The sequence below is a fragment of the Pteropus vampyrus genome, unplaced genomic scaffold (assembly GCF_000151845.1).
Source record: "Pteropus vampyrus isolate Shadow unplaced genomic scaffold, Pvam_2.0 Scaffold36, whole genome shotgun sequence".
NCBI classification, from domain to species: Eukaryota; Metazoa; Chordata; class Mammalia; order Chiroptera; family Pteropodidae; genus Pteropus; species Pteropus vampyrus.
The window spans coordinates 2,419,951-2,431,088 of NW_011888817.1; the positions used below are offsets into that span (position 1 = coordinate 2,419,951).

At 53.2% G+C, this 11,138-nt stretch overlaps 1 protein-coding gene across 3 annotated transcripts; it reads left to right on the forward strand.

Moving 5' to 3' along the window:
• The first annotated feature begins 2,657 nt into the window (after positions 1 to 2,657).
• Positions 2,658 to 7,187, forward strand: C1QC (complement C1q C chain). Of its 3 annotated transcripts, none has more exons than XM_011357549.1 (3): positions 2,658 to 2,799; positions 3,086 to 3,279; positions 6,363 to 7,187. In XM_011357549.1, the coding sequence occupies exons 2-3, from the start codon at positions 3,099 to 3,101 to the stop codon at positions 6,917 to 6,919; spliced, it is 738 nt and encodes a 245-aa protein (XP_011355851.1). In that variant the 5' UTR covers positions 2,658 to 2,799; positions 3,086 to 3,098; the 3' UTR covers positions 6,920 to 7,187. The 3 variants fall into 3 exon arrangements, with proteins under 3 accessions (XP_011355851.1, XP_011355850.1, XP_011355852.1); XM_011357548.1 differs by having other exon boundaries at positions 2,658 to 2,794; XM_011357550.1 differs by having other exon boundaries at positions 2,658 to 2,794; positions 3,098 to 3,279.
• The last annotated feature ends 3,951 nt before the right edge of the window (positions 7,188 to 11,138 follow it).

An 11,138-nucleotide genomic window follows, 5' to 3' on the forward strand; every position in this document is an offset into this window, starting at 1 on the left:
TCCAGGAGCTGCTTAGAAGCAGGAAGCCCCACTGTGTCCTTTCTCTGTGAGGAAAATAAGGAGATCAGAAAATGTCCAGCGCCCGGTGCATTTTCCCAGAGGGAGCCAAGCCAATTTTATCTCATGCTGCACACGCATGTACACACACCCGATTATACATATGCACACCACCAGGGCACACACACCTTCCTCGAGACATACGTGGACTCTCATTCCTGGACCAAAACTCAGCCTCTCCTCACCAAAATGCGGGCACAGTGGTCCCCACCTCAGCACACATCCACTCCCTGCACCTCTCTTGCACGGCCCTGGATGCGGCCACGCGAGTTATGCCCTCGAACTCACAGACGCACCGGGGATACACGTGCTGTGGTACCTATACACCCCTGATTCGCACGCTCGAGTGCCCCTTATAAACCATCAGACGTATTCCTGCTCACACACCTTGAGACATGTGTCCAGACACTCCTCTGACACAGATGTACACATTCTCCTCTGCTAACGTACCCGTGCCTTAGAAACACCCATGTTCTCTCACACGTTGACCGCCACACACCCTGACCCTCCCAAAGGGACTGTGTCTCTCATCCACAGGCTGACACACGAGCAGCCTTGGAGTCCTTACATACATACGACGCCCCATGCCCACCTCCAATATGCCCTGAAGACCTTCTCCTGGGGCTGTCCCGCCAACAGCCTTTGGGGGTCAGAAGAAGAGAGTGACCCCTCTGTAGACCGGGGCAGTGCTGGACTACACACAGCCCCTCAACCCCCACTGGGTCTCCAGTCTTCACCAGCTCCCCACCCTGTTCCCCAGAACATACAGAGCCATGGACTAGGAAAAGAAACAAATTCTGAGCATCTACTATATGCTGGGCATTTCATAGCCATGGATGCATTTAATCCCAGCAAGATTGAGAAGGACACTGAGGCTCAGAGAAAGGAGACATTTCCCCATGGTCACACTGCTAGAAAGTGGCATGGCCTAGATCTGAACCAGCTCTGCCTGACCCCAAAGTGGAGGGTTTCTTTCATTGCAGTGGGACTCAAAGAAAATGTCAGGGACGGGGGCCCCATAAGTGGTAGAAGAGACCAGGCCATAGAAATGGTGGGAAGGGGCTGCTCCTTACCCTGAATTCCACCCATATCTACCCACGTCCGCGGTGGCAAATCGCTGGCCCTGGGATGCAGGGACAGAGCTGGGCCGGGTGGGTGGGGCAGGGAAGGACTGAGTGTGGGCCAAGGCTGCCATCTGCTGGACAAACCAGACTCAGGCGCAAATGAGACGAGGAAGATAGGACCTCAGGTGCCATCCAGCCTGTCAGTGCCCCTGCTCCCCACCCCCACCCCAAGGTCTCCCAGGGTCAAGTGCATTCACGTCCTCGCTCTCGTCCCACACTCTGCAGCCCCGTGCTAGAGGATGGGAGGACAGATGGGGAGACTGAGCCCTGAAGGTCACTTGAAAGGCAGGGGCAGGGCTCTGCTCGCCTGCACGTGCCCAGCATGGGGCAAAGCATCAGTATGCATCACACAGATTCCTCGCCACTGCCCTGCATGGGAGCTATTAGGAGCCCCCACCCCCATTTACAAAGGAGGATCCTCTGCTCAGGGAGGGCAAACCACCCACCCCGAGTGACATTGGGGGAAGGAGTGGGGTCGGGATTGGAACCGTTTGTAGCCTAACAACTCCTTCCACCCTGGATTCTCATGTGAGGAGAAGAGAAAAAGAGCTGGGGCGGGGGGTGAGGGAGGCTCTGTCAGCTCGGCCAACCTGGCCCCGACTGGCAATGCCTCACAGGCCACAAGGGACTCAAGGTCAGAGGCGGAGGTAGTAGGGATGGAGGTGAGGAAGGTGGAGCTGGCAGGGAAGGTGGGGTCATCAGCAGCCCTAGCAAAGGGAGGGGTGTCAAGACGCAAAGCCCCAGTCTCCTCCACCACCCAGTATGCGGATGGGAAGACTGAGACCGTGAGGGGTCAGTGGTTTGCTGAGGCCTCAGGGCAAGGGGGTGGCAGGGCTGGTAGGAGACCCCAAGGCCCCTGACCCTGGAGCCAGAGGAATCTGTCCACCACAGCAGGCTGCCCAGCATCTCAGCTTGCCCACCCTGGGTGTCCGTCCCCACGTACGACAAATGTGAGGAGCATATGGAAGTTCCTGTGATAAGGCCTACCACTTGACAAGTGCATGTGAGGCTGATTTCTGGGAACAGCTAAATGGGAGTCAGGGCAAGGCTCCGGACCCTGAGAAACCACTGACTACGTGACTTTTGGCAAAGGCTTTCATCTCCCTGAGCCTCCGTTTCCTCATCTGAAAAGGGGGGTGGTTTTATAACTTCCTTCTGGGGATATTGTGAAATAACTGAGTCTCAGGAACAATAAATGCCAACAAATGGGAATGGACATTAGATGGGCTGAACTTAACTCTAGGGGAAGTCTGCCCAGGAGACTTATGTGTACACACACACACACACACACACACACACACACACACACACACCCTTCACCAGATCCGGCGCTATCTCCATTTCCTCATTTCGGACACTCATGACCCAGGGGTGGGGGGACACAGGGGCGTCACTGTGGTCAGCCTAGCTCAATACCCCAAAGAAAGTATTGAGTCAGGGAAAATTGTGGGAAAGGGGATGTGGGAATGTGGGGAGACAGTGAGAAGGGGCCGCCCAGTCAGCGCTGGGCCCTCCTTGCTGTGTCCGCTCTGACACGGTGTCCTCTCGCCTAGGAGAGGGGAAGCAGATCTGAGGACATCTCTGTGACCAGACTAGAAACCTCCTACCCCCAGGTGAGGTCAGGACCCCCATCCAGACAAGGGCAAACGGCAGTTTTCCCCCGCCGGCTTCCTGAATCATGGTCCCAGGGACAGCCTGCTATGTGAGAAGAAGGAGGGTCCCCATCTCCGCTGAGCTGAGAGCCCGGGCTCCAAGAAAACACCCCACTCTCTAGCTATCATGTGGTCCCAAGGGGTGAGGGGCCCGGGAAAGGGAGGTGGGCTCCTGAGGACAGAGAGGGAGGAGCGCTGCGGAGTGGGATGGTGAGGGGCTGGGTGGGCCAGCTGAGCTCTCTCCCCATCCAGCTCCTTCTCCAGGATGGACAAGGGCTCCATCTCGTGGCCCCTCCTTGGACTAAACCTGCTGCTGCTCCTGCTGGCACTGCCGTCTGGGGGCCAGGCCGGCACAGAATGCTATGGAATCCCCGGAATGCCGGGCCTGCCTGGGGCCCCAGGGAAGGATGGGTACGACGGACTACAAGGGCCCAAAGGTGAACCAGGTGAGTCTGCTGGCCTGGTGGGGAGGGGTCACCTAGGGCCTGCGGGGAGGGGGCAGAGTGCAGGTCTGGGGCTGACGCGGGGAAGGAGGACGGTAACTCGATGGCAAAGAGTGCTGACCCTCCTGCCACAACTTCTCCCAGGGCAGAGTCCAACTCTCACGGCAGGTGTAGCCCCTCTGTCCTCAGAACCCAGATCTCGAGCCTCCCCAGTTGCCTCATCTGATAGCGGAGGAAACACAAGCACCTGCCCCAGAGGCGGCGGGGGGACCACAGGACACGACCCACGTGAAACCTTTGGCAAACTCTAAAATGCTAAGCCACCGTTTTATTACAACCCCTCTACTACTTGCCCTGCACCCCCGGGGGAAGGCGGAGCCCACGCGGTGAATGTACACGATGCACAGACGGTCAAATCCCAGCCCCACCACTTCCCACCATGCAAACTTGTACGAGTGACTTAACCCTGCAGGGCCTCTGTGTCCTCATCTGTAAAATGGAGAAATAGCAGCACCTACTGCACAGGGCTGCGGTGACGATTAATTAAGTTTAAATATAAAACAGTACCAAGCACATGGTAGATACCAGGTTAAGTGTAGGCTATGGCTATTATTGCTGTTTTCATCATTGTTTTTATCAGAGACCTGTGCTCACCTCCCTCCCCAGGATTTGGGTCGTTAGAGGAGGGAGGAGTGAGCGAGAAGTCAGGATCACAGGCACAGAATCTTCTGTGGGAGATTCACGGGCGAGCTCCGGCATGAGCGAAGGGGGCTGAGGATACGAGTGAGGCTGGTGCTGGCGAGACTGGGGTCTGGGGGTGCCTGGTCAGAGAGGAGGTGCATATGGGAGGCAGAGTATGTCTGGAGGCTGAGGTCAGCTTAGGCAGAGGTGATGGGGGTGGCAGAGGTAGGGGACTGGAGGGGAACCAGTGAAGTAGAATGTCCTTAGGGACCTCCCCACTGCCATCTTCCCTCCTGGCAATAGAGTGCGGGGAATAGAATGTGGGGAATTTCGCCCACATTCCAGAAGGAATTCTCCAATTCAGGGTGAGCTGAATTGAGGACCTCAGGTCTGCCATTTTTCCAGACCTTGTACTGCCTGCCTCTGGCCATCTCACTGCCCAGGGTGGCTGAGGGTCAATTTTTGAGCTCCTACTATGCCAGGCACAGTTCCAAATGCTCTACATATATTTATCTCATGGAGCAGGTAAAATTGCTAATCCTATTTTACAAATGAGAAAACTGAGGTCAAAATCCTTTAAAGAAGCGATATATTCCCATTTTACAAGTGTCAAAGCTAAGGTTCAGAGAGATTGAGCAATTTACCTGAAGTCACACTGTAGAATCCTATCCAACTCCAAAGGCCACACCCTCAACCATTACCCTCCAAGCCTCTTGGACCCCCTCCCCACTGCAGTATCCTGCCCCTCCCAATCAGTCATTGGGAGATGTCTCCAAGGATGAGACAGGGCCCCACTCAGTACCTCTGATAGCCATCGCAGGACCTGACATTACTGAGCACTCCCAATGAGGTGCCTGGCACGTGTGCTCTCCCACCCCACCCTTCCAGTGGCTCTGTGGGATCAGTTCTACTATGTCCTTATCTCAACTGGACAAACAGAGGCTCAGGAAGGGGAGGTCAACTGCCCAGAGTCACAAAGCCTGAAGCCTTAGGTCCGCTTAATCCTGATCCTCCACGCCTAACCCTGGGACCTAAAAGGCTCACAAGCCATGCAGAGAATCTGTCACAAATAGGTCTGCATAGACATCTACCCCTAAGAAAGTCAGAGGAGGAAGCAGCGATGAGGGCAGGTGGGGTGGTCAGAGAGGGCTTCCTGGAAGAGGAAGTTGGAGCTAGACCCTAAAAGATGAGTAAGGTTTAGAAGAGGAGAGAAAAATCTCACGGAGGCTCCGATGATCAGGGTAGTAACAAGAATCAGACGTTTTGACTGGGACTCAGCCAGACCTGACTTTGAGTCCTGAGTCCACCTTGAACCAGCTACATGGCCTTGGGCAAGTCTGTGGCCTCAATTTCCTCATCTTCAACATGAGGGAAGTTGAACCAGGCCAGCCGTCATGGGAGGCTGCAGTGGGCTAAAAGGGGCTGGGGGAACTAAAGAGAATAGCCTTCTTAAGGGAACAGATTCTCTTTGGCTCCATTCAGTGGTTCCCATGTGCTAAGCTGGCCTGGGGAACAGATACAGGTTTCGTGGGGCTCTGAGGCTTAGAAAATGTCGAGGGCCCTCTTTAAGAAAAATAATACAAAATTAGGGACATTCAATCGCAGGGAGGGCGGCGCTATACAAACCTACATGTGCTACAAAATTGTATTGGAACTATATACACGCACACACACACGTAAGTAGTGTGTGTAAACGTGGGGCCCCATAGACTGCAGAAAGGCCAGTTTCCAGTTTTCGATATTGTACTTTTTTTGTGCAAGATGTGCCGCTGGGGAAAATTAGGTGAGGGGCATACGGAGCCTCCCTGTCCTTTTCCCTTTGTTTTTCTTTCTTTCTTTTGCAACTTCCTGTGACTCTATACTTATTTCAACATAAAAAGTTGAAAACATTTATGAGTATAAAATTAGGCAAAGGGCCTTGAAGGGGCCAGTGCACGTTAATGGGCCCTGAAACTTAAGTCTGATGAGCTTTCCAGGAAATCTGCCTCTGAGCAAACTTCTGATTTTTGTCGAGAAAAACCGAAGACCTAGACTTTTAGGTGAGTTGTGAACTTGTTAATGTTGGGCCCCAGATAAAAAGTATTAAAAAATTGGGTGGGTGAAACATAAGGTATCAGAGTCGTGGCCTCTGGCACACTGAGATCTTCCTGAGCTGGCTAGTCCTACCCTCCCCATCACACATGTGGAAACTGAGGCTTAGAGACAGGTGACTTAACCAAGATCAGAGGGCGAGTCCATGGGGAGGCAGGGCTTGTACTAGGGTCTCCCTCCCCTCTGGCCAACTTATAGGCTTTGCCCACGGCTCCGAGGTGGATCGTGCATCTGGGAGAAGAAGGTTCTAGAGAACAAACCCCTGCAATCTGTCCCCTGCCCCATCACTTCCTTCCCACCTGCTCTCTCCCCAGGAATTCCAGCTAGCCCTGGGACACGAGGACCCAAAGGTCAGAAGGGAGAAGCCGGCACACCTGGTTATCCTGGTAAAAATGGCCCCATGGGAGCCTCTGGGGCTCCGGGGTCTCCCGGAATCATGGGACCTCCCGGGGAGCCGGGTGAAGAGGGCAGATACAAGCAGAAGCACCAGTCAGTGTTCACGGTCACACGGCAGACAGTTCAGTTCCCAGCGGCCAACGGCCTGGTCAAGTTCAACATAGCTGTCACCAACCCGCAGGGGCATTATGACACGAGCACGGGCAAGTTCACCTGCCAAGTCCCTGGGCTGTACTACTTTGCCCACCACACGTCGCAAACGGCCAACCTGTGCGTGCAACTGTATCGCGACGGTGTCAGGGTCACCACCTTCTGTGACCACATGTCCAACACCAAGCAGGTCAGCTCAGGTGGTGTGCTGCTACAGATGCAGGTGGGCCAGCAGGTGTGGCTGGCGGTCAATGACTACAACGGCATGGTGGGCACTGAGGGCTCTGACAGCGTCTTCTCCGGCTTCCTGCTCTTCCCCGACTAGGGGGGAGGCCTATTCCAGCCCTGGGTCACTCCACCTCCCTCGGCTTTTCTGCATGGACTTGCCATGTTGTATCCTCGCTCAGGCCATTCTCTCCACCTGATGGACTCCTCCAAGAAGCCCGCCCTGACACCCCACACCTCATGAGTTCTCTTCCTTCTGAGAGCTCCTGCAAGATTCATTGCTTTGACGCTTAACTGACACCTCTAGTACTATCGTTAGTTTTTTCTAAGTCTTGGAAGAGGCAGGGAGATACATAAATAAATGATTAAATCAATAGATACGCATGGTTCTGATTCCTCACTCCCAATTCCTTGAAGAAGCAAGTCTCTTTATCGTCACTATTGCACCTGCTACAGCCATCTGTGGGCTCTAGACCCAGACAGAGCATCTACTTGGGGCTCAGTAAAGGATGGTGTCAATGTTGAGACACTCAGCAGCATTTGGCCATTCGGGAGAGAAAGCTCAAGCGTGGTAGAAGCCCCCACGATGCCATCTGCCATCGCTTGTTTAGATGAGAGGCACTGCTGTCATTAAAGGTATCCATCATGCTCACAGGTAAACAGGAGTGTGTTTGAATTCTCAGACCTGTGTCAACCTGTGTTGAATTTTGGGAGCACCTGTCACAGGAGGGGTTTGGGCTCGATAAGCCCAGCATAGACAAAGACCAGATGTGCAATGACTTTGTGCCAAATTCATGAGTGAACTGGGGAGAATGAACGAATGAATAAGTAAGTAAAGGCATGACTGAAAGAGTAAATGAATGAGTGAATAAAAACTCACAATAGCTAACATTATTGAGCACTTACTATGCACCGAGTTTATGCAAACCCACCTATTAAGTCATTTGCTATTCATAACCACGCTCTGAGGTGGGCATGAGTGGGTCAGAGAGAGTGAGAATATGTCTCCAGGACGTCTGACAGACTCTGAGAGCCCCCAGGAGATGATCTGAAACCGCTGCTGCTCACAAGCTGTCAGAGCTTCACTGTGAGATTCTTGATGGTCATGCCCAGCCGCCACAATCCTGACTGGAGGACCAGGAGGCCATCAGCTGCAGCACTTGCACTGTGGTGACCATGAGAAGTTGACAGTTCAGGGTCAAAAAGGTAAAAAAGTATAACTTTCCTGTGCAAACTGCAGATCCAGCTTTGGAGCCCAGTGAGACCCACTCAGGCATGAGACGATCCGCTCCAGCCTGGGTGGGACATCAACTTGGTTCCACAAGGCCCCACGGAGCTCACAGAGGCACCAGCCAACTGAAGTGGGCTATAAGAGAGGTGGCTTGAGCCCAGGTCTCTGACTGTCTCCATCTACTTTTTCATCTTTATTCCTGAAAGGGGCTGTTTCACACCTCCATGCCTTTGCCCGTGATGTTCCTTCATCCTGCAGAACCCCTTCGCCTTGCTCATGCAACTCCTTCATCCACCTGGATACTGCACACTCAACGGTCAGGCTTCAACACAGAGGTCACCTCCTCCATGAAGCCTTTCCTGATGCTCCTCTCTGTGTCTCCACAGTGCCCTCCACAGACTTGGACCACAAACTCGTGGCTCTTTAGAGCCCAGGTCCCCAAATTTGGTGGTGCAACAATATTATGTGCAGATTTATTTATAAAACAAACATAGATTTGTGGATCCAAGTCTTTTTTAGAAAGGTCTGGGGAGAACAGGGCTGTGGGTGAGTGGGCAATTTGCCAGGTGCAGTCAACGCACGTGGTCCACCAACTTTCGTGTACTTACTCGCTTACGTGTCTGCCTCCCCCACTGGAGGATGAGCATCCTTGAGAGAGGGGCTGCTCTGACATGTGCCTGCACATAGAAGGGGCACAGGAAATGTGTCAGACTGGAAGGAGGGAGAAAGATAAAGACACACACAGAGTGAGAACAGAGGCAAGGGCCGAAGAGCCCAGCTGTGTTCACAGGGCCTGGGCGCCTCTGGCAGGGCCAGAGCCAAGGTCGCGAGGCCATTTCATTCACAGCTCCCCTCCGTCAACCACTTAGCAGTCTGCCTGGCGACACCCCAAGTGATACATCGTTCTTTTCGTTTTTCTTTTGTTTAAAAAATCAATACGCCATTTAGATAGGCCACTGTGTCAGATCAGAAACCTGTACTTTGGAAATGACAATTTTTGTGGCGTTTTTATTTTTCATAATTGTTTCCCTGTTGTTCTGTCTTCGCCAGGAGAGACAGACAGGCTTTTGAAAATGCCAGTTTGTCTGCTGAGCTGAGGGAAGCTGGGCAAGGGTTTTTTTAAGGGAGGCAGGAAAGGGGAGGTGGGAGTGGGTCAGGAGCCAGAATGAGACACCCCAAGCTGTAAGGAATCCCTCACACCGCAAGACACTGAGGGGACTTAGGGTTATTTTCCCATACTTTGTAGGTATCACGCCCTCTCTACCACAGACGCAACTCAACGATTTTATGGGTACAGAGACCAGCTGGTTCCCTTAGCTCCTGATCCCTAGTCTGGGCATGGCTCCTATGCCCTCAGGCTCTAAGAGTTCTGTCTTCTCCTTGTAGAAATTGTACTATTCCCAGGTTTGCATTGGGCCCACTAAGGGCTTGGCACTCAGCTGGGCCCCAGACTTGCACGGTTACCTCACCGGCCCCCCCACAACAACCCCAGGAGATGGGTGCTCATACCCCCAATTCATAGATGGGGAAACTGGGGTCAATAAAGGTGCCTGAGGCCACATAACCAGAAAGAGGCCGTGCTGGGATTCAACCTTGGGAGGGGCCGATTCCAAAGCCTTGCCCTTTCCCCCCACCCTGCTGTTGCTACTCCAGGTTCAAGCTCATTTTTTCCCATTGCCATCAGCCGTCAAAGAATTATAGACCAGGCCCAAGTGACCTCAGGAACCCTCAGATGGAGCCCCCGGACCTGCAACCTCCTAATCCCCCTCTCACTGCCCAGAATCCACAGCCGTCTCCTCCTCACCCAGGCCTTTAAATCTATAGTTGGCTGAGCCCAGACCCCTTGGTTTCATCAGACAAGTCTTTTCACCCACTACAGTTAACGATTTCTATCAAGCAGCATCCGCAAGCCCAACAATTTTCTATGTCCAAGTACAGATGTCGAGAAGTGACCTCCTGATCTGCGCCAGCTCCTGGTGCTTGCTGGGCAACCATTCCCGAGAGGGGCGTCACATTGCCTTAGACACAGCCTCAGAAAAGAGCTAATATCTGGTGCCAGCATGCCTGGCTTCGAGTCCTGCGTCTGCCGCTTGCATGAGGTCTGGGCTCCAGAAGTCACTTCTTTTTTTGTGACATTTATCACAGGAGCAATGAAACCACTGTGTCATTTGATGTTCCACACGAGCCTTCTTCAGTAGAAGGGATGCTCCATAGGAGCAGGAAACAGGGCCGATCTGCGCATGGCTCACGATAAACATCTCCCATGTGGGCCTCAGCTTCCCCGTATATGTGACAAGGAGGATGGGCTGGGTGACCTCCAAGCCCCTCTCCAGCCTTAACTGGGTGATTCCAGGATCAATAAGCAACAGGCCCCCACCTGTGCCTATTATTGTCCTCAGCTTTGAGCCCCACTGGAAGCAGAAGAAGGGGTATAAATAAATAATGACCACATTTAAAATTCATTTTTCATTATTAGATTATTTTCTGAGAACAGGGAAAGAGCAAGAGTGCAGAATGGGAAGAAAGCAGTAGAAAGGGACCCAGAAGGGGGAGCCTGGGACATGGCATGATATTAACAATTAACATGTGCAATGCGCTTCACAGCTTACCCTCCCCTTTCTCCTCCACTGTCCCATCTGAGTCCCCATGTGCTCTGTAGAGCAGGTGTAATTATGGTCCCACCATATAACAGAGGAAATGGGGTTCCCTTGGGCTCCCTCGGCTGAAAACGTTTAGCTGGTAAGTGGCAGAGCCAGGTTATGAATCAAGGTTTTTGACTCCAAATCTAGCACCCAGGCACCAGGCCAGCCATATTTTCATTTCACTGAGGAACACCCCTGTTCCCTGTAGAAGATCATGAGGTCAGGGGCCCTGGCACCAAGCCACCAGTTGTGGACATTCTCCAGAGACAGCCTGTTCTCCCCACAGCTGCTGAGCTGGCAAAGCGAAACTCACCACCCATCCACCCATTTACAGTAAGCCCCTCCAAATCACAGAAACCGGACCTGAAACTGCCTGAGAGCAGCAGGACAGGGTGAGAATGGGGTGACAGGGAGGGGAGCCCGCCTGCTGGGCCCCTGGGGGGGGG